Raw genomic sequence first — 22,545 nt, forward strand, 5'->3', positions numbered from 1 at the left:
GAGAAAGGCTTTGTTATTTCCATTCTGAGGTACAGAAAGGAAAGGTCACTTGCCCAAGGGCACACGGCTAGGAAGCTACAGAAACAAGGTCTGAAATCAGGTGGGTCAACTCTAGAGTCCTGCTCTCAACCTGACCCTGTTGTTGGCCCGAAGCCTGAAGACATTATGTTAATATCGGTACTAAAAGTATTAATAATAAGCCCAGCAGAGGGTTCACGGTGTCACATGCTCACAGGGCCCCACCTGCTTGTCTCATTTCATCATCTTACGATCCTCCCAACTACTCCCAGGGCAGGGGGGCTGAGATACTCCGGGAGGTGAAGCAGCTGCAGCTTCTGGACACCAGGGCAAATCCCCAAAGCACAAACAATGCGTTCAGCCATGAGGTCACTGTTTACAGCACTGAGGCCTGGCTCCTGCCAAATGCAACCAGCAGCCTCCAGGCCACGGTCCCCCTCACATCAGACCTCTCAGCCTCCCTGTCACTGTCACTGACTCCTCAGGGAGGGGGAACGGGAGGTGGGGCCTGGGAATCTGCACTGTGGACAAGTCCTCCAGGGGATTCTTATCTACGCAGGCAGGCTGAGATTCTGGCCTCCCCTTCTCTGCCCTTGCCCTACGAGTGCCTTCTAGGATCTTCTGAACAGTAACACTGCAACCAACATTTGCTCCTTTGCCGGGTGAACACCCGGTGCCGGATTTTGTGGCCAGCACTCTCTTTACATGAGCCATTTCGTTTTATCCTCGCAAAAATCTCTCTAGGTAGAATCTAGTTTTATCTCCCTTTTCCACAAGGGGTGTGAAGCAGCTTTCCGAAGGTCACGCACCAAGCAAGTGGGAGAGCAGGTCTCTGCACCGCCACCACCCTGCCCTCCTCATGTATGTTCCCACTGAGGCTCTGTGGGGCCTGCAGGCTGTGAGGACCACAGACAGTGAGAGAGCCTGGGGGAGAGGGATACCAAGGTGTTACTCATGGCGCCCTCACCAATAACCTACCTGCTCGACAAAACCACTGGAACTGCAAAAGCCCTATAGATTTGGCTGCTCTCAGCCCCATATTTAACAGAAGGGGAAACTGAGGCCCCAAGAGGCGGCCCAAGCCAGTCCCAGGGTGGGCCAAGGAGCTGGCAGAGCAAGTCAGAGAGTCCCCAGGGATACCCAGCTCTGAGGTCTCCTCCCCAGCTGGGCCCATCAAGCCCCCCCAGGAGACACCACAATTCTGAGAACCCCCAAAGTGACTGAGAACAAGTCCAGCACGTGGGAAGGATGTGGTGGCCAGAGGCATCCAGCCCGGGCCTGCAGGGATGAGCTCAGCGCTCCAGCTGCAGGGGCGGGGAGAAGAGGGGGAGAAGGGGGCAAGGTGGACGCTGATTGGCTAGTTCAAATCCCAACAGAAGGGGCGGCTTCCCTGCCCCGGGAGCCGAGAGAGACCCCCTCCGACATGCACACCAGCTGCTCTGGCTCCTCCCACCAAGGCGATGGCTAGCCGGCCCAGTCGGTCCTCCCCCCCCCGCCCCCCAATCTCTCTAAGGCTGACTCTTTGGTGTCCCGGCCCCAAAGCCCCAGCCACCCAGGCCCCAACTCTGCTTCGTCTGAGCTTCTCCAGCTCTTCCCCACCCCAAGCCCTGTCCATCCAGTGCCTGGAGTTGGAGTATCTGTGCAACCACCTATCCCGGGGGCTGCCGGTCAGGTAGCTTTGGCCTGGGAGACACACCCCTTCTGAGCTCAGTTTCCTCATCTGCACAGCCGACCTGTAATCCCAACTGCGCCCCCGCAAAGACAATGGGAAATGCGAGCCTGCCTGTGGCCGGCTGGCACTCAGGGTTTACCTCCCGGCCCTTACAGAGAGGCTCTCTCCCCGCCCCGGCATTCCTCCTCCCCAGTCCCGGCTCAGGCCCTCTTCTCCCTCAGGCCTGGGTTCAGAAGTCACCACTGCAGGAAGAGCCCCTAGGGCCCCCAGGCTGCATCCCCACCCCCAGCTCCTACACCCCCTGCTCACACTGGGCTGAGTTCTGAGAGCCGGGGACTGGGCACACAGACAGGCAGGGGTCAGCTCTTCCTGGAGGGCCCCCTGCCAGCCTCCAGCCCATCAGCAGGGAGGGAGGCCAGGCCAGGCACAGGAGGCTGATAAGCCTGCACTGTAACCACTACACACTGAGTGTCATGTGACCTTGGACAGGTAGGTCCTTCCTTTCTCTGAGCCTCACTTTCCTCATCCAGAAAATGGGACTAATAACAGCGAACATTTTTGAGGGTTTACAGTGACATCTTACCTGTATTATCTCTTCTAACCCTCAGAGAACCTCGCTGCTGTGACACCCATTTTACAGGTGAAGAAACTGAAACTTAGGTGACTTGCTCAAAATCTCAAAATTAGGGCACTTTGGAGTCCAGATTTAAACCAGCCCTATCCAACTCCAGGCCTTCACTACGCTCCTTAGCACAATAAAGAAACCTCCACAGGGGCGCCTGGGTGGCTCAGCCCCCTTAAGCCTCCAACTCTTGATCTCAGCTCAGCTCTTGATCTCAGGGTTGTGAGTTCAAGCCCTGCATTGGGCTCCACGCTGGGCGTGGAGCCTACTTAAAAATAAGATAAAATAAAAAAATTTTTAAAAACCCCAAGAACCTGGGGCGCCTGGGTGGCTCAGCCATTAAGTGTCTGCCTTCGGCTCAGGTCATGATCCCAGGGTCCTGGGATCGAGCCCCACATCGGGCTCCCTGCTCAGCGGGAAGCCTGCTTCTCCCTCTCCCACTCCCCCTGCTTGTGTTCCCTCTCTCGCTGTGTCTCTCTCTGTCAAATAAATAAATAAAATCTTAAAAAATAAAAAAATAAAAATAAATAAAAATAAAAACCCCAAGAACCCTCCCCAGACGGTGCATGAACAACTCAGAGCCCGGCATGTGGTTGACACTCAGAGTGGCTGCTTTGAGTAGGATTCATATTTATGATATTACCTTGAGGCACCCCTGTCAGTTCGCCAGGGATCCCCACTTTACAGATGAGGAAGCTGAGGCCCAGAGAGGTGGAGTAACTTGCTCAAGGACACACAAGGAGCAAGCTGACCTGGGCTCGACCGGGGCTTGGCGGGGAGGCCTGGTGCTTACCTTGACGTCCTGCTCCAGCCCACGGATGAGCTCCCCATCCACCTGGCCCGTCTGCGCGGCTCGGAGGCTGCGGCGCTCGGCCTTGCGCAGACGGTACTGCAGAATGCGGCAGGTCTTGCTGGCCTGGTCCAGCTGCTGCCGCAGCTCCTGCAGCTGGTACACATCCTCCTCCATGTAGACGTCCCGCATCTCCAGCATCTCGGCCCGAAGCTCCTCGATCTCGTCCTGCAGGGGGACGGGGCGGTCAGGTCACCACCGGGCCCCGTGGCGGTGGCCTGAGGCCTGAATGCAGGCCACACCCAACACTCTCCTAGGCTGAATAACGGCCCCCCAAAGACATCCGTGTCCTCGTTCTCAGAACCTGTGAATATGTTACCTTACACGGCAAAAGGGACTTTGTGAAGGAGATGAAGGTAAGGATCCCAAGATTGGGAGATGTTCCTGTATTCTATCTGGGCAGCCCAACGTAATGACATGGGTTCTTGTAAGAGGGAGGCAAGAGGATCAAAGTAGGATGTGACGTGACAGAGCAGAGGTCAGAGGGACATGCGCTGAAGATGGAGGACGGGTCACGAAGCGGAGAATACAGGCCGCGTCCAGAAGCTGGAAAAGGGAGTAGATCCTCCCCCAGAGCCCCGCCATGTGGCCTCACCAACATAGCCCTGCCAACACCTCGATTTTCAGACTTCGAACCTCCAGAATGTTAAGATAATAATCTGGGATTGTTTGAAGCTACTCGATTTGCGGTGATTTGTCGCAGGAGCAATAGGGAAACTAACCGCTCTGGGGAAGCAGGACAGGCTCATTCAACAAGCATTCATGGGCACCAACTCTGTGCCAGGCCCCGTGCCAAGCACGGGGGGTGGGAAGGGACAGTACTGACCAAGACTGACGGGGCCCCTTCTGTATCTTCTGCACGGAGCCCCAGATCTCACTAGGGAGACACATGATAAACCAACAAATTAAAAAATCCAAATAAATGGCGAGAAACAAAAACCCCCACACCTAGGTAACATGCTACAGCACTGGGGAAAGGCTGTGTCCCAGGGCATGGTTGGGGTGGCCGTCTCCAAAGAAGGGACATCTGAGCTGAGGGAAGAAGGAACAGCCATGCAGCCAGCCAGCCAGGGAGAGATGACTCTAGGCAGAGGGTCTGGTGTGTGCAAAGGACAGAGCCCAGTGTGTCAGAATATAGCAAGGTGGCCAGGGTAGTTAGAGGAGGGTGGGCTGAGGCCGGGCAAACAGACAGAGATCGGCCATCTAGGGCCTTGAAGGGCCAAGAAGTTGGGTTTGGGTTTTAAGTGGAGGGTGCTGGGGGATGACCTCACTTCCTCAGGGCAGCTCCTGACCACCTCCGTCACCAGCTCCCAAATGTCCCTCACTTCCCCTTTGTCACCATGAGCATATCTAAATTTTCTATTTAAGAGTTTGTCTCCCCTCTGGGAGTGTGTGGCACTACCCCACATCTACCCTGATCCCTGCTGTATCCCCCACACCCAGCATTGGCCTAGCACCCCACAGACTCCCAACAAACATTAACTGAATGAGTGTACCATGTGCAGTTAGATAAACAACCACAAAAAAGACATACCAACCTGAAACAATCATTAGACAGATAGATTGTAAGGGGGTGAGGGAGGAACCCAGCAGGAGAAACGGATAATTATTATATCTAATAACAAATGTGAAAACTGAGTCACAAATAGAAATAATATCTACTCTTAGTATGACTGAATGAATTAAACAAGATGGTATACTAAAAAGAGAAACTGAGGGACGCCTGGGTGGCTCAGTTGGTTCAGTGTCTGCCTTCGGCTCGGGTCATGATCCCCTGGTCATGGGATCGAGTCCCGCATCGGGCTCCTTGCTCAGCGGGGAGTCTGCTTCTCCTTCTGCCTGCCACTCCCCCTGCTCGTGGTCTCTCTCTCTCTCTCTCTGGCAAATAAATAAATAAATAAAGCTTTAAAAAAATAAAAATAAATGAAAAGAGAAATTGAGTCACAGGGGAGGAATGATCTGCCAAAGGCATCCCTGAGGAGCCAGAGGAAACACCCAAGGGTGGTGCTGATGGGGGCAGGGAGGTGGGTCCAAGAAGCAAAAAAAAACAACTCTGCAGGCCCTTGAGAGGGGCCACAATCCAGAGTGTGTTCACCAGCCCCTCTGTGCCTTCCTTTCCCCAAAGAAATTGGGTGGCTCCCTCTGGGGGCATGGCCTGAGGTTGTCCAGTGTCCCTGGAGACTGGGTGGGTCAGTTTAATTCAGGAGCAGGGTTAGGAAGCAGGCCAGTTCTTAATGTGAAAGCTCATTCGTCTGTTTGACTCCCACGGACTACTTCTCACATGGTCCTGAACTCAGGAGAGGAAGACAGAGGGGACAAGGATCTGTTTCTCCCAATGACATACTGTCCCGTTCCCACCGTCAACCCAAGGACCAAATCCCCACTTGCCACCACGGCCTCTCCTCTAGGAGTGGCTTCAGCAGCAACCCGCAAAGTGGATGATTCTGCCTCCACCAGCTCAGAGGAAGGGTTCCCTCACCAGGACCCCATCTCCACCTCCATCCCAGTATATACACAGACTCACTGCCACCATGCCAAGTGGACAGAACTAAACGTGGAAAAAGAGGAAGTGGGACAGTCAATGATCACACCAGTCCAAAGAAATGAGGAAGTGAGGTTTCCACACTCCATTTCAGCTGGTGGATTAAGGAAGCATAAAGGAAACGGCACTCAGGAAGTACGGGCCAGTCAGCTAAACCCAAAGTAAGCCAGCCTCCAGATGAGCCTGTATTCAAATCCCCACCCTGCTATTTCCTAATATCTCACTTATTCTCACTGCAGTCACGCTAACAGGTGATGGGGAGGATATGGAGGTCTAAGTGGACCTGAAGCTCAGGATGAACCAAGGGGAAGGGCAGAGAACATTAAAGCTCATAATGTTGGGCTACGTTAATAGATGTATGACATTTAAGTCATGGGAGGTGACATCGCTCAACACAGGACCACATCCAGAGCACTGGAGTCAATCTGGGGGGACCATTTATTTTGTTAACTTTTAAATAACTAGGGGCGCCTGGGTGGTTCAGTCGTTAAGCGTCTGCCTTCGGCTCAGGTCATGATCCCAGGGTCCTGGGATCGAGCCCCACATCGGGCTCCCCGCTCAGCGGGAAGCCTGCTTCTCCCTCCCCCACTCCCCCTGCTTGTGTTCCCTCTCTCACTGTGTCTCTCTCTGTCAAATAAATAAATAAAAAATCTTTAAAATAAATAAATAAATAAATAAATAACTGATTTTTCTATTTATAAAAGTAAACCATGATCACAGAAACAGTTTTGAAAGTACAGAAACCTAAATCACTCATAATTCCTCCCCCTGGTCCTAAGTCACACTGGCTCTCGAACTGTGGTCCCTGGACCAGCAGCATATAACCATCACTGGGGAACTTGTCAGAAATTCTCATGCCTCAACTGAGACCCGCTGAATCAGAAACTCTGGGAGCAGGCCCCCCAAGTGACTCTAAGGCAGGGGGTTTCCTTCCAGTCTTTTTCCTAAAAGGGCAAGAGCCATCTGTGGCAGGACCACAAGACCAGGGCCTGACACAGAGCAGAGCCTCAACAAGCATCTATTGAACAAGTGAATGAATCAATGATCTTTCTCACATGAGCAGCTGGCTCCCCAGGGCCTGCCCTGGACCACAGTCAGTTTCTAAAAATGCAGGATGTTGCATTCACGCCAGCTCCATCTCCCCATGGGGCTAAGGAGGGGGGCCCAGGCCCATGCGGGCTCGTCCCAGCTGCAAGGCAGAATGCGGGTCAGCCCCTCCTGGCACGGCCCATGCAGGAGGGCGAGTCCACAAAGGCAGGCTTGTGGCCTGCACGGGCCGGGTCGGCTGGGACTCGGGCAGCCCGGGCTGGTGAATGCAGGACCCAAGCAGGGTCCTGAGGTGGGGTCAGGGAAAGGGGCTGCTAGGCCCTTGGGATGGGACCCTGGGGGGCAGGACCTTGCTTCACTCCAGAGGTTCTTTTTTTTTTTTTTTTTAAAGATTTTATTTATTTATTTGACAGAGAGAGACACAGTAAGAAAGGGAACATAAGCAGGGGGAGTGGGAGTGGGAGAAGCAGGCTTCCTGAGGAGCAGGGAGCCCAATGCGGGACTCGATCCCAGGACCCTGGGATCATGACCTGAGCTGAAGGCAGACGCCTAACGACTGAGCCACCCAGGCACCCCATCACTCCAGAGGTTCTTAGACCTCACTGAGCCTCCAAATCTCCCAGGGCTGCTCAGTCCTCCAGTCCCAGCCCCTGGCCCTAAAAAGCCCTCCGGTGACAGTCTGACCCAACGGACAGAGCTTGGAGAGAGGGAGGGGAGCCCGGCCTTCTCAGCTCCTTCACAGACAGCTCAGGGCCCTTGTTGCTCCTCCCCTCCCTCCCAGATCCCTCAACCGTGTGCAAGTGGGAGGGAGGGGATAAACTCCACTGGACTCCACAGGCCCAGTGGCTATACAGAAAGGTTGTTGGAGACCCCCCCAACACCGGTAGGGGAACCCCAAACCTCACTCTCCCCTGCAGATAGGAAAGGCCAGCAGTGCCCTGGGGGCCCTGATTCTCAATCCCACAGTCAGAAAGGCCAGCCTAAAGAAGCCGGGGAAAGGTGCTCAGACCAGGCATGGCCTGCCAGCCCCTCGACAGCCCTCCATCCCCTCTGCCACTCCTTCAAGCTGACTGTCTCCTCCCCTTGAAGCTGACCCTCATTATTTAACATGGACAGAGAAGGGGGGTGCGGGCAGGGATAGAGAATAGGAACGGGGCACCCTGACTACTGCCAGAGCAGTCTTCACTGAAAATGTTTATTTTGCTCTGATTACAGAGGTCATTCCTGTTTATCAGAGATAACTTGAAAAAAAAAAGGTCACTTTCTGTCTCCTCCACTCTTTCCCACTGGCTTCTGCAATAGGTGCAGTCCCTTACCTTGGAATCCAAACTGTCCCTGGTCTCCTCCCTGTTTCTGCCCCCCACCCCTGCCCCTGCATCCTGTGGCCCCCACATCCAGATATCTCAGGGCACCTGGCTGGCTCAGTCAGCAGAGCATGTGACTCGGTCTCGGGGTCATGAGCTTGAGCCCCACATTGGGTGTAGAGGTTAGTTAAAAATAAAATCTTAGAGACGCCTGGGTGGCTCAGTTGGCTGGGCAACTGCCTTCGGCTCAGGTCATGATCCTGGAGTCCCGGGATCGAGTCCCGCATCGGGCTCCCTGCTCGGCGGGGTGTCTGCTTCTCCCTCTGACCCTCTCCCCTCTCATGCTCTCTCTCTCTCATTCTCTCTCTCAAATAAATAAATAAAAAGTACTTTAAAAATTAAAAAATAAAAAATAAATAAAATAAAATCTTGGGGGGCACCTGGGTGGCTCAGTTGGTTAAGCAACTGCCTTCAGCTCAGGTCATGATCCTGGAGTCCCAGGATCGAGTCCCGCATTGGGCTCCCTGCTCAGCAGGGAGTCTGCTTCTCATGCTCTCTGTCTCTCATTCTCTCTCTCTCAAATAAATAAAATCTTAAAAAATAAAATAAAATAAAATCTTGGGGCACCTGGGTGGCTCAGTCAGTTGGGCATCTGCCACATCGGGCTCCCTGCTCGGCGGGAAGCCTGCTTCTCCCTCTCCCACTCCTGCTTGTGTTCCTGCTCTCGCTGTCTCTCTCTCTGTCAAATAAATAAAATCTTAAAAAAATAAAATATAAAAATAAATAAAAATAAAATCTTAAGAAAACAAAAACAAAAACAAAAAAAACACTACCACCTATCAGGAGGCTCACAAATGACCTTTTGATCAAGCCACATTTTATTTATTTTTTAACATTTACTCATTTGAGAGAGAGAGAGAGAGAGAGGGAAAGCACAAGTGAGGGAGGGGAGGGGCAGAGGGAGAGGGAGAAGCAGACTCTCCACTGAGCAGGGAGGCTGATGTAGGGCTCGATCCCAGGACCCTGGGATCATGACCTGAGCCGAAGTCAGATGCTTAACCCACTGAGCCACCCAGGTGCCCCATCAAGCCACATTTTAAATGCTGCAGGAAAGAATGCTTTCCGCAAGAAACCCACACACATATAAGATGATGAATCTTTGCACAGTGAGGACGGGGTGGGGCGGAGTTTAGGTCTGGGGCCCACCGGAACACTTGCATGTGACAATGACTCCAGATGCATGAGTCTGATGGAATTGGTCTGGAGGAGTAGACGGTGAGGTCTCCTGACCTGCAGGACCAGAGATGAAAGTGACCAAACCCGAGGCCCCTCTGCGGAAACACAGCAGGTGGCAATGGCTGGTGTGAACCCCAGTAACAGCTGCCAGCCAGCCCTGAGGGAGCAGGGAGGGGACCAAGGAGACAGAAGGTTCCTGAAGGCAGGAGGAGGTCACCTCTTACCAGCCACCAAAGAAGAAACTATACCACAGCAGAGATCCCCCAGCTACCTCCTATCCAAGAGAGTCAGCCCCCATAAGGCTAGGGTAGATGCCTGTTCACCCAGCACCCCCAGGGAGCTCGGATGTGAGCCCTACAGACCACCCTCATACACCAAAGCTGAGTCCGGTGCAGGAAGCCAGTGTCTCAGCCCCACTAGCCCCCACAGGGACTCTGTACTGCCTGGGCCTCCTTCCACTCTGTATGTCTCCCACCTCCTCATCCCTCCACCTCAAATGCCACCTCCACCAAGAAGCCTCCCTGGCTGCCCCAGGCACAGCCTTTTTTATGAACAATTACTGAGTCTCTATAGTGAGCCAGATTCATCACCAAATCATTGAACTTAACCCTCGGGATGGCCAGTTTTCTCCCCACTAATTTGTTCTCCACTTAGTACGTGGAATGTTGTTGTTTTTTTAACCACATTACTCCCCTGTTTAAAACTCTCCAATGATCACCAAAATCTGGAAACGACCCAAACGTCCCTCAGCTGGTGGATGGAGACACAGTGGCACATCCACGTGAGTGAATACTACTCAGCAATGAAAAAGAATGAACTGCTGAGACCCTCAACACCGTGGCCCAGGCGCAAACGCATTCTGCCGGGTGAAGGAAGCCAGACTCAGCAGGCCACTGGAGGATTCCCTTTCTATGACATTCTGGAAAAATCGAGACTGTGGAGACAGAAAACAGATGAGGGGAGAAGCTGGGGGAGGAGGAATTGACTAGAAAGGGGCCCAGGAGGAGTTTTTGGGACCGTTCCACATCTCGACTTTGGTGGTGGTTACAGAATTGCATCTGCAATGCATCTGCCAAAACTCACTTTACCGTATGTAAATCACCTGACCTAACAGCAAGACAAAAGCCCGACCCCTGCCCACCTCCCCATCTTCACCTTCCCGCACTGGCTGTTCTCCCCGCAATCACCTAGCCTGTCCCACCACTAAGCCTCTGCCCTGCTGGTCCCTCTGCCCAGACTTCCCTCCCTGCATCTCTGCGCTCCTGGCTCCCCTCGTGCTCGAAGCCCCCATGTAAATGCCTCCTCTTCAGAGAAGCCTTCCAGACCCCTCTAGGCCCACTGTGTCCATCTCAAACCTGTTTCTTTCATGGGACATGTCACAGGCTTATCTGTGATGTTAATTATGTTACTTATTGATCTGTTTGCTTACGGAATGTCGGTCTCTACCACTAAGATGTGAGCTTCAGGAGGACAGAGCCTAGCCCAGTGCCTGGCACTCAAAGGATCAACTCAATAAAAAGCTGCCCAATTAATAAAGGGGTCCTAAGAGGGGAAGATTCCCATCCTGTTCCACTCCCCTGCAGAAAACCACCTCCAGTCAGTGCTGCTGTGTTTAAATCTACTTCTGTGATTCTGCAAAGCTAATGCCCACGGAAGCCTCGGAGCCTAGTGGCGGGCCTCAAATCCTGGCCTATCAACCCCCAGGCTGCATTCCCAAATAGGTCACCTCCTCCCCAGGTTCCAGGGACTGACCTGCCTATAGCAGACACATCCAGGAAGAATGATAGAGCTGAGCTGAAGGACCCAAAACTTTCCGTCTGTGGGACAGCAACCATTCCAGGGAGGGACGGGAGCCTTTGCCTGGCCCTCCTGCTCCCACACCGCCCTGGCCACCACGGTCCCTCCCTCAGGCTAACCCCAGGCTGCCTGCCCATCTGCCACCCTGGCTCTGGCCTGGGGCACTCACCCCAGCCCGGAAGGGCTGACCTGCAGGGTGGGCCAACAGTGGCCACAGAGGCAGCATGCCAGGCCCCCGAGAGGCTAGGGCAGCCATCTGCTATCCCTTCTGTCCATCCCCCAGGTCTGTCAAGTCTGTCAAGTCTCCAGATGAGATCACTGGACCCCAAGGAGGGCACAAGGCTCTGCAAAGCTCCACTTCCCTCCCCACTCAAAAGCAAAGACTCCAGAGTAGCAAGGGGTGGGGGGTGGGGCAGAAGAGGCAGGGACACTGAGGCCTAGAGAGGGATTAGGGACAATCACATGGCCCCCCAGAAGATCCAGAGTCAAGTAGAGAAGGACTCTGGGCTCCTGCCTCCCAGCCCAGAACTCAATCCAGCTTAGCGTCCTTGGGTGAAAGCTGGGCTCTGGTTTGGGGACAGTCAGGGACAAAGGTCCTAGAGGAGGGCCAGGACACCCAGCCAGGTATGGCCATGCCACACAATGCCCCTGCTCTGGCTGGCACGGAGGCTACCTGGTCCCGGCGACCCACAAGGTCATGGGGAAGACAAGGGTCTTGGACTGGCCCCTCCAACACCAATAAATGGTAACAGGCGAGAGCGCTCTCTCCGGGCCAGGCACAGGCCGGGCAGCACCCGCTGCCTCACTGTACCCCCCGCCACCCCCAACTGACCGGCGAGGAACCAAGATCAGAAAGGTCAACAATGTTGCTCAAGGTCACACGCTCAGGGGCACAGCCAGGATTCAAGTCCAGTTTGAGCTCTTGTCAACTACACTAGACAGTCTCTATAATGGGACAAGAGCTAGTATTTACAAGGGTTTACCGAGGGCCAGACACCCGGCTGAACGCAGCATGAATGTCCGTTATCCTGTGCTCAATCACAGGCCTCCTGAGGCCGCTGCTAATATTTCATACCCATTGTACCAATAAGCAAACAGAGGCTCAAGGAGACGAAGGCTCCACAGCCAGTCTGGAGCGTGCCTCCCACATCTGGCACCGCTCTGCGCCTGAGACCAGACACGTGTGCGTGCGTGTGTTTGGGGTGAGAAGACACCCAGGGAGCACTGCTCACCAAGGCCAGGCCTGGCTTGCCACTGGCCCATTCCAGGCCTCCCCCAACAGAACAGGGAGACATCCGCAGCCCCCACAGCCTCGGGGGGTGGGTGCTCACAGTGGGAGTGCCTAACGGTGTCCCTCTCATCCTTTCTGTGGGAACAGGAAGGAAGGCAGCATTTGGATCTGGATGTGTTGAAAACATCTCCCAAATGGCCCCTGGGCTGCAGCCAGATGTCTGAACAGGGGAGGACAGGGCTCAGAGGTCTCTGGGGAGGGAGAGTGAGGCTGGAGAGGCGAGGGAGTGGCTCCAGCACATCCCAGCATCCCACACCTCCGAGGCTTTGCTTGTGCCACCCCCTGCCCAGGGCCCTGCACCACCGGACCGCCCGTCCTTCTGCCTCTTGCCATCTCTAGGCTGTGTGACCTCTGCCGAGCCCTTTAACCTCTCTGAGCTTCAGTGTACGCCTGTGTAAAAGGAAGGGGCTAGGTCCCCCCCAGGTAAGGCAGAACACATGGGGGGTGGCTGGTGTGCAACCTGTAATTACCCAATTAAGAATCTAATTACCATTGAGGTAAATGTCCCCAAGGAGCCCACAGAAAGTTCCTGGTTGTCTAACACAGGAGCCGGGCCTGCAGCTGAACACAGGGAGGAGGAGGAGGAAACCAAGGGCAAGGGGAGGGAACTGCAAGCACCAAGGCCCCGCAGGTGGGAAGAGCACGGGGACTGAGGCCCGGGTGTGAGGAACACAAGGGAGCTTGCGTGGAACGGGGGTGAGGTGAGGCTGAGGGAGGCAGAACCACACAGGCTGCCCAGGCACTTGGCCAAGGCCAAGGAGGGGAGAGGCTGATGCAATTGACCCAGGAGATCCCGAGCAGATCTGGGGCAAACCAGCATAAAGCTGCTTCGCTGGGCCGGCGTAGCTGTAGGATCCCAGACTATTTCCCCTGGAGCCTGTGCTTCTCTCTGTGGCCCAGGCAAGAGAAGATGACTCACCTTGGTCTTAGCATAAGAGACCCCACAGGCGCCCTCCACCAGCAAAGGGGCATCCCCAGGTTGCAGAGTCTGCAGCACGCAGCACTGGCCGTTCGGAGAAGACTGACAGGAGGGAGAGGGGGGACACCCAGGGAGAACTGTGTTTGGGGATCCCCACGATGCAATTCAGCTCCACGCACACCTCCCAGGCCCCGGCTCCATGCCAAGACCCACACCTGGAGCCAGGAACAACCTCTACTGTCAAGGACACAGAGCTCACAGGCAGTCAGACCGGAGCCTGCCAATAACGGACGAGGGAGGACAGCTGTTGAGCCCCTGCACTGAGCCAGGCCCCCATTAATCCTTACCTACGTGCTTCCTCCTATTTTATGCTCACAGCGACCCTGGACGCCGAGCACTGTCAGCATCCCTAATTTACAGATGAGGAGCCTCCTAAAGGAGAGGCTCATAGAGGAAAAGGCAAAGCCAGGATTCAAGCTGAGGTTGGCTTGGCTCTAGACCACAGTGCTCTAAGCACCGTGGGCCCCGGAGAAGGGCAAAGCTGGCCTGCTGCTCCCCCCTTGCCTGACTACTGGCCATTCCTCGAGGAGGCCAGCGCTACCTGCTCAGAATGCAGACTCCGTGCTGACCTGTGGGCCTCCAGAAAGGCCAGGGTCAGCCTGTCCCAGAACATCCTGGAGTCTCTGGCTCTTTCCCCACCCCAGCTCCAAGTTCCTTCTGGCACCAGAGGGCAGAGAATATGACTGCAGATGAGGTCATGTGTATGGGCTACGAAGGGAATGACCTTAGTAATAACCTTGGCTGCTGGTCAGGGCCCTGCCTGGAGCTTAGCCCAGCACGCCCCACCCTCCCCCCGGGGAACTTCCCTTCCTCTGTGCCCAGGATGCTACTGGATGTGCCACGTACCTGAACGCTAATCCTCCCAAGTGCCCTGCAAAAAGGGATTCGTTTCCCATTTTACAGACAGAAAGACTGAGGCTTGATGATGGGATTTTCACATGGAGATCATGCACAGAGAAGAGGTAACAAAGCAAGGTTTGGCCTTAGACCTGACCTCAAAGATGGAATTTGTCCATGAGACCACAGAGCCTTCCTTCCCTGCCACCCTGAGCTCCTGTGCCTTGTGCCTGGCCCTACCGATACACACTAAGGAGGGGCAGCTCCTAGCCTTGCTGTATGGCCCCCTCCCAGCAAGGTGTTCACAGCACCTCAGCATTCCATGCCCTTCCCAAGCAGGCCCAACCCCCTTCCCAGCCTCTCCCTCACCACTGCCCACACCCACTATTCCCTCCAGCTCTTCTATTTTAAGCCTGTAGACCACCTGCCTTTCATTCAATCACACGACAAACATTTGCTGAGTCCCTATGATGTGCCGGCACCATTCCAGCAGCTGGGCACACAGGCAGCCACTCAAGGCTAACTCCTCAGCTCTAATGCCTCCTCCTCCAGGAAGTCTTCCAGGTCCCTCTTCTTCTGAGTGCCCACATCTCCTCCAACCTCCTCTATCCTGGCCTCCTTCATTGTTTCCCAGGCAGAAACGGGCACCCTTCAAAGATGGGAGTGGTGTGGCCCTCCACAGTCCCCAGCAAAGGGAGAGGGGAGGAGGAGGTAGATGAGGGCAAACCGGAAATTCCAAGGAGATTAGAAGGGAGTTGCCCCTGGCCGTGTTTCTCCTGTGGGCAGGCCTGACAATTGCTCCATTTCTTTCAGCCCACTGGCCCCGGGCCCAAGTGCTAGGTATCAGGGGCCTGCGGGCCTTCGGTGGAGCTTCTCCTGACTTAGTGACCTGCCGGGTCCAGGAGGTTACACGTCAAGCCCCCGCCATACTCCTCACTATTCCCAGCAGCCTTGTGGAGTAGCTGAACACAGTAGGTTGTACACATTCGCTCCAGAGGACAGGGACCAGGATTTCCTGTGTTTCTGTGTGGGTGAGATGTCACAGCCTGTGTGCGTGTGTGTGTGTGTCTGGGGACCCTGGTTTGTGGGTCTCTGGTTCCCGGTGGCAAATGCTACAGGCCTGACATGTGAGTGCTCTCCGCTCGTGTCCCTGCTTACATGTCCACGGCTGCGTGTCTTGTGCCTGTGTGTGCGTCTCCCGGGCGTGGGTCTGAGCCCCAGGTAAGCATGCAAGGGCTGCCGCTGCTCTTTGTGAAAGAAACAGGGCGAGTATCTGGTGATGAGTTTGTGCCTGGGCCCGCCTGGCAGGGGCGGATCTGTGGATTTCCGTGGATGCTGGAGTCTGTGTATAATGAGTCTGCGTGGGTTTGTGTGCGTGCCTGCGTGTGTATGTGTCCTTCCGATACATCGGAGGGTGTCTTAAAGCCGTGTGTCCATCTGGGACACAGCCAAGTATGTCTAGGTATGTAAGATGTGTGTGTGTGTGTGTGTGTTTCTGAGCCAGGGGTCTCCTAGATGGCATGAGGCTGTTGTGTCTGGTAGTGTGTGGGTGTGAGGAGACAGATTTTGTATCTGCATGGGTTTGTGTCCTTTGGAGGGTGTATCCTCTCTGACGTATCTGGAGGTGTGCTTCTGGAAGCCAACAACACACGTGTGTCCCTGGATGTACACGTGACACGTGTGTGAATGGCTGTGGATCTCTGAGCATGAGCTGTGAATATGTGTGTTTGTGTGTGCAAGAGTGAGCCCAGGGACACAGGCCCAGCCCCTCTGCAAGGCATGCTGGGAGCCCTGGTCCCCCCAGGCCTCTGCGGCAGCCGCCTCACATTTTCCGTCTCGCTAGAGCTGCCCTCCTCCCCCTAAGACAGGCAAACCGCTGAGGATTCTGAAAGACCCGGCTCTCAGAGCAGCTTCTTCCAGGCCGCCTCTCAGCTGCCATGGGGAGGGCTGGGATTCGGGCAGGGAGCAGCCAGGAGCTCTGCTGACCATAATGACCACCCCCTACCCCCACCCAGTGACACATTCTGGGAGCTGAGAAGAGCTTCACAACTTGCTCCTGGGCCAGACATCTGGTGGCCCGGAGGCTCTCAGAAAATATGGGTGGGGAAAAAAACAGAAAGAAAATAAAAACAGAAAAGAAGAAAGAAAGGAAAAAAGAAAAGAAAGAAAATATGGGTTGAGTGAATGAATGAGTGAATGAATGAATGAATGAATGGATATAGGTTGAGTGAATGAATGCTTGGAGAAGCAGGTGAGGGAAAGGGACCACAGGAACAAGCACTCACATTTACGGTGCATGCCAGCGGAAAGGGTACGACCTTGAGGCAGGCATGCTTATCCCCCACTTTAGAGAAGAAACGAGGCTCAGAAAGGCGGAGCCTCTCACCCAACATCACACAGCGTGTAACCGGCAAATCCAGACAAGAACTCTGCTGTGTGAAAGTCAGAAGCCCAGGCTACCTCCTGCATAGGAGAGGGTGGGAGAGCCAGGGGGCAAGGGGAGCTCCTTAGGGTTTTCCAGGGAGGTTCCCAAGTACGTCAGCTGTGCAATCATGGGCAGGTTACATAGCCTCTTGGTTTCCTCATCTGTCAAACGGATCTGACGTCAGAACCCTCGACACAGGGTTGCTGTGAGGATAAGGGCTTACTTAACCCAGAGCCTAAGGCACTGGGAGTGATCCACAGGGGACAGCGATCACAAGGCCAGAGCCACAGAAGTCCAGGATCAGTGGTCTGGGGGTCCCCAAGCTGGCTCTCACATTCCAGCACCCTGGGCTCCAGCCTAACCATTAACTAACCCTTAAGGCTGGATCCAAACCCCCATCCTTTCCTCCAGGATCTCAGATTCCTCCCACCCCAATCACGTGCTTCACCAGCGCGAGGTACACACTCACCTCCATGCATGCACATGCATGCCCCTCTCCCCCTGCCTGTAGGCTCCAGACTCCAGCCCCAGCATCCGTTCCCCTCACTTGTTCCTGACAAGTCTTAGCCTAGAGCCTGGCACACAACAGGATTCCTTTCAGCAAACTGTGTCCCAGACTAGACGCACTGTTAGCAACCCGAAGCTCACTGCTCCAGTCATGCTTCAGAAAGACCAGGACGCAGAGGTTTGGAATCCTGGTTGTGACCTGGGGCCTCCATTTACCCAACTGTAAGTGAGACCCAGGGGGTGGAGTAGATGCTTCCTCTGGGCACCCCTGAGCTGACATCTGTACTTCAAACACTCACACCTAGAACCTCCAAGGGGGCGGGGGGGGGGGGGGAGTGGCCTTGCTTCAAGGTGCCCACACAGCATGGAATGTGATCACACCTTCCTGTCCTCCCTGAAGCAGCTCCTGATTTATTACCATCCTAAAGCCGCGGGGATCCACCTTCCTGGCTTCTCCCAGCTGCCCCGAGAATGAAGACACAGACATCCTATCTGCTCATTGGCTAATAATGACAACAATTCCCCAAGAGATGTGGGATTTCACTGCTTGTAAAATCTTTTCTCGTCTATTCATACCTCCCTGATTCCTGAAAACAATCTTATGAAGCTGCCCAGGTAGGTTCCATCATCTTCATTATATAGATGAAGAAAAGGAGCTCAGAGAGGCCAAGTGACTTGCCCATGGCCACACAGTAAATGGCAGAGTCAGGTCTCAAAGCCAGGTCTTTGGGCCCCAACTCTCAGATTCTTCCATCTACACTGGGGTGGGTTCCCTGCACATCCTCACCCATGGCACATGGGTTAGCGGTGATGAGGAGCTGGAAGAACTCAGACCACCAGGGCTTTGAAGGTCAAATGCAGTCGATGCATCTGCTCTGCAGCTAAATCTGCGTCTTAGAATTCTGGAACCTCAAAAGTTCATCATCTCCAAACTTCCTTGGCCAGAAGGGATCCTGAGGTCAGTCAGGCAGTTCAACTGTAGCCACCACATAAATCTCTCCCTGAATCTTCCTTCTAATCACAACCACCAACATTTTATACAGTTTACAAGCTGCTTTCCACAAGCCCCACATCTTCGTCCAAACATGCAAGGTCATCCAGCCTTTGTTTGAATAACTCAAGTGACAGCGGGCTCACTCCCTTCTCTCCTATCTCTGATTGGGAGGCAGCTGCCCCATATGCTGTTTCTCCACTTGGGCCCCTGGGCAGGCCTCATGCAACAGGAGATCTGCCACCACCCGTGAGGCCTTCCTTCCCCAGCTGACAGTTCCAGGGCCCCCACCTCTGGGAGGTGAAGCCAAGCAGGGCCCCACCAGACTTTAGACTCAACCTAGGTAGCACGAAACCTACAGGGGACACACTGGGGAGCTGGAGTCCTTCTCCTGGTAACAGTTTCTGCATCTGGGAAGCAAAGAGGCCCAGAGGGGCAGAAAACACGTCAAGAGTGTAATACACTCTTACTCTCAGCCCTGGCTGTCTGGAGAACCGGCTCAGGGACCCAGAGCAAGTCCCCTCCTCTCTCTGGCCACAGTTTACCCATCTGCAGAATGAACAAAACACCTCCTGTGCCAGCTTCTATCCTTACGGTCCACATCCCCAGTCTCTAGATCTTCACCTCGCCTCTGTGAGATTGGTGGCTGGGTCAAACAAAGCTCTAGGCAAGTTCAGGGACCCACCCAAGTGCACACAGAGAGAACCGCACAGTCTGGCCCAGCTCACCTCTCCACCCAACCTCCTTCCTCTCTCCAGTCTCTATGCTGTCCCTCAAAATCAACATGCTTTTCCCCACTTCCCTCAGCCTGGAATGTTCTTACTCCAGCTCCTATTCAGCTGGCTGCATGTCATCCTCCAGGCCGTGGCCTCCCTGAACGTCCCCAGCCCCACTTTCATGCGCTCTTGGCACACATTATCCTTTCACCCTTATCCTGATCTGTATTGTGATTTACTGAACTGCTATTGTTAAATCCCAGTCTCCCCCACTAGACTCTGAGCTCCGTGAACACAGACATGTCATCCTTGTCCAAGGCCGTATCTCGGATCTGCACTAGGGCCTGGTACACAGTAGGCACTAAATAAATGGTGAAAGAATGAATGAGAGGCCAGAAGAAAGAGTCAGGCCCGCTTCAGGTGGGGAGGAGGATATTCTGCCGCCCACAGAACCCACAGAGAACATGCTGGGTACCTGTGGAAATGTGTCCCACACTGCTGGGGAGCCGCCGTGATCACAACTGGCCTCATCTGAGGCTCACTCCATGCCAGGCACTCTAGTGTTTACACACATTATCTCCTTCAACCCTTAAGGTTGGAAGAAGCGTGATGTACCTTTTTACAATGAGGGTTTCCTCAATGAGGTCTGGAGACAGTAAGTCACTTGCCCAAGGCCACACAGCCAGGAAGCCAGACCCCAGATCCACTTGTGGCCTGAGGCCTGCCCGTGAAGCCTGAAGGGCTGAATGAAAGTGGAAATGTGGTTCAGCCCCAGCCCAGGCAGTGGGGGGTGCCCAGCCAGGCCTTGGCCCCTGGAGACCTTGGGCTCAACCCCCAGCCTTCTGGAACTACTGTCCATCTTAACAGTCACGGCTGGCCCAGGCAGACTCCAGAGCTCTGCCTGATGACTTCGTGGAATGGACAGGAGCCCACAAGGGTTGGTGCATGAGGAGACCTTGAAGCAAAGCTTCATGGTCCATCTCGCTCGCCAGGATGAACAGCGTGGGCCAGGAGGTCTGCGTTCAGAGCAGCTCAGGCAGGCAGGGCCAGAAGCAGTCAGGGCACCAAGAGGGCACAGCCAGGCTTCTTTCTGGCTTGTCTCTGTCCTCCTACCCACCCCCCACGTGTCCTCTCCTCACCACGGGCTTCTGAAGACTGTGAGAGCTGACTGGGCCTTCAACTGTCAACAGTGAATGGGGCCTTTGGGAAGACTTGCCCTCCCATTTAACAGATGAGGAAGCTGAGACCTGGCTTGGGGAAAGATAAGAGGCTGAAGGGGTGGATTATGCCGATTCAGACAGACTCTGTCTTTTTATTCTACAAGCATTTCCTGAGCACATGCTGGAGAGGAGATCCTGGGGGAAAATCAGGAGGAAGAGACACAGTTGAGTAAGACCCCAGAAGTCTCACGAGAGAGAAACCTACTTGGCCAGAAGAGCCACAGCGCAAAGCTAAGTGTCGCCAGGCAGACATCAATCAGCAGAGTGATGTTAATTCTGTGGCTCTCAGCCAGGGTACGCTGCGGTGCTGTGCCAGGCCATCAACTGACAAGAGTAGCAGGTAGCATTTCGGCCTCTTCCAAAACCATGCCCAGCCAGTCGTGGTAGAGCCCACGAAGCTTTCGGTCTCCCCAGCCAAGGACAGCACATGAGCACTGGGCTGTCTGTAGAGCTCTGGGTACCAGGCAGTGGGCAGGCAGAGACTGGCCAGTCCCCAGTAGGTGCTCATGTCCACCGAAAGGGGGAAGGCAAGATAGGTCTGCTCTCCAGGGAAGCTCTCAGGTCCCCAAGATGCCCCTTTCAGACGGACAGCTTCCCTCCTCTGCGTGGGAACACGGGAAGGACAAGGGCACCGGCCATGAGGGGCCAGTGGGACTGCTGTGCGTACAGGGCAGAAGAGAGCAGAAGACAACATCCTGGGATTTAAGAAGCTGCCTCTGAACCAGTTCTCCCACGACATCCTCCTCCCAGGCTGTGGGACCGTTAGACTGGGCGGAAGTCGGACTCGAGCCAAGGGGATGTTCCCAGATGTCATGCTTTCAAACAGGACCCGCCCTGAAAGGCAGGCGGGGACAGGCCTGCACCAAGGAAAGCCCTGGATGAAGACTCAGGATGGTGTTCTGGCCTCTCCCTGGCAGGGGGACAGCCACAGGTTTCCCTGGCACAAGTGCACCCCAATACCTGTCCCCCGAAGAAAGGGCCACCAAAGGCCTGGCCTCTGGCCTGGGGGTGGGGCTTCTAAGAAGCTGAAGGACAGGGGTCCAGCCCCTCACTGACTACCCCCACCCCATCCCAAGTAATGCATCTGGGCATCTCCCAAAGCAGTGTTCTCAAGACTCCCTTCCTCCAAAATCAGCGCCCTATGGCCAGTCTCAACTGGGTTCCTCCTCAGGGAGACGGCTTCCCAAACAAAAAGGGAGGCAGGATGTGTGGGAGCCCTAGGCCGACCTCAGGGTGGTCCCCGAGGACTTGGGCCCCCTCTCCCAGCTCCTTCAGTGGGCCGGCGGGCCGGCTGGTGCCTCAGACGCCTGGGGCCGCCACAACCCGCGCCTCCCGCCGCCTCCCTTTCCCCCATCGGCGCCCCCACCTTGAGATAGTCGTTCTCCGAGCGCAGCTCCTCCAGCTCTCGCACGAAGCCGCCGGGCCCGCAGTCCAGCATGTCCTCGGTGAGGTCGGAGAAGGCGAGCGACGCACTGAGCGGCAGGCGGCTGCTGCCCACCGACGACGCGGCCACCGACGGCTCATCCGGGGAGGCGGGCGGCCTCGGGGGCTGCTGTGCGGGCGGCGCGGGCTGGGGCGGCTGCCCCGTGCGGGCCCCCGCCGGGCCCCCGGCCGCCGACTCGGCGTCGCTGCTCAGCGCCAGCTCCAGGCCCAGCAAGCGCGCCTCCTCCGACGCACAGTCCGACACCTCCGAGCTGCTGTCGGTGAGGCTGGGCGGCGGGGGCGGCGGGCGCGGCCCGGGACCGGGGCGCGGGCGGCCCTTGGCGCGAACCCCGGTGCGGACCCCGGCCACTCGTGTCCCCGCGCTCCGCGCCCCGGGCGCCACCGCGCGCCCCTTCTTGTCCGGCCGCGCGGAGGACGCGGCGCTGCAGGCGGCTGCGGCGCCCGGGCCTGGGCCGCGGCGGCCCTTGGCCAGAGACCAGCCGGCCACGTCCTTGGGCCGGGCCGGCGACGGCGCGCGGTGGCTCTTCTTCCTCTCCGGGGCGGGCACGGGCGGGGGACCGCAGCCCCGGGCCGGGGGCTCCCCCGCCGGCACCTCCATCGCGGCCTCCCTCGGCCTCAGAGAGCGGCGCGCATGGCCCGGGCCCGCCCGGCCTCCGCGCCCCTGGGGAGGGTCCCGGCGCCGCTCCGGCCGCTCCGGCCGCGGCTCCTCTCGGCCCACTTCAGCTGCGGGACTGCGCTCTGGCCCGGACCCCCGCCGCACAGGCTCTCCGCTGCCCTGAGCTCGGAGAGAGCGGCCCGACCGCCTCCAGGCGCCCCGGCTGCGGCTCCGGCTCCGCCCGGCGCCCGCCCCCTCGGCCTCGCCGCGCCCCCGGAGCGCGCCCGGGCCTCGGCTGCCTGCGCGCCGATCGCTCCCTCGGGCTCCGAGTCCGACTGCGGCTCGGGCCCCGGCTCCGCCCGGCGCGGCCCGCCCCCCGCGCAGCCCCGCCAGCTCCCCGCCCCGCCGCCTCGGCTCGGGGGCGCGCGGCTCCGCGAACAAAAGGCGGACGCG

The 22,545-nt window shown here is 56.2% G+C and overlaps 1 protein-coding gene across 3 annotated transcripts in view; it reads right to left on the reverse strand.

Moving 5' to 3' along the window:
• SOGA1 (suppressor of glucose, autophagy associated 1) overlaps positions 1-22,320 on the reverse strand; it is a 67,600-nt gene extending 45,280 nt beyond the window's left edge. For all 3 annotated transcript variants that reach the window (XM_035006263.1, XM_035006262.1, XM_035006261.1), the window contains exons 1-2: positions 21,421-22,320; positions 3,106-3,330 (exon numbers count right to left, since the gene is read on the reverse strand). In XM_035006263.1, coding sequence (XP_034862154.1) covers positions 3,106-3,330; positions 21,421-22,095 — 900 coding nt within the window. In that variant the 5' untranslated portion in view covers positions 22,096-22,320. The remainder of the gene's footprint in view (positions 1-3,105; positions 3,331-21,420) is intronic.
• Positions 22,321-22,545: the final 225 nt, after the last annotated feature.

This window comes from Mirounga leonina, unplaced genomic scaffold (genome assembly GCF_011800145.1).
Source record: "Mirounga leonina isolate KUSES-001 unplaced genomic scaffold, KU_Mleo_1.0 Mir_150, whole genome shotgun sequence".
NCBI classification, from domain to species: domain Eukaryota; kingdom Metazoa; phylum Chordata; class Mammalia; order Carnivora; family Phocidae; genus Mirounga; species Mirounga leonina.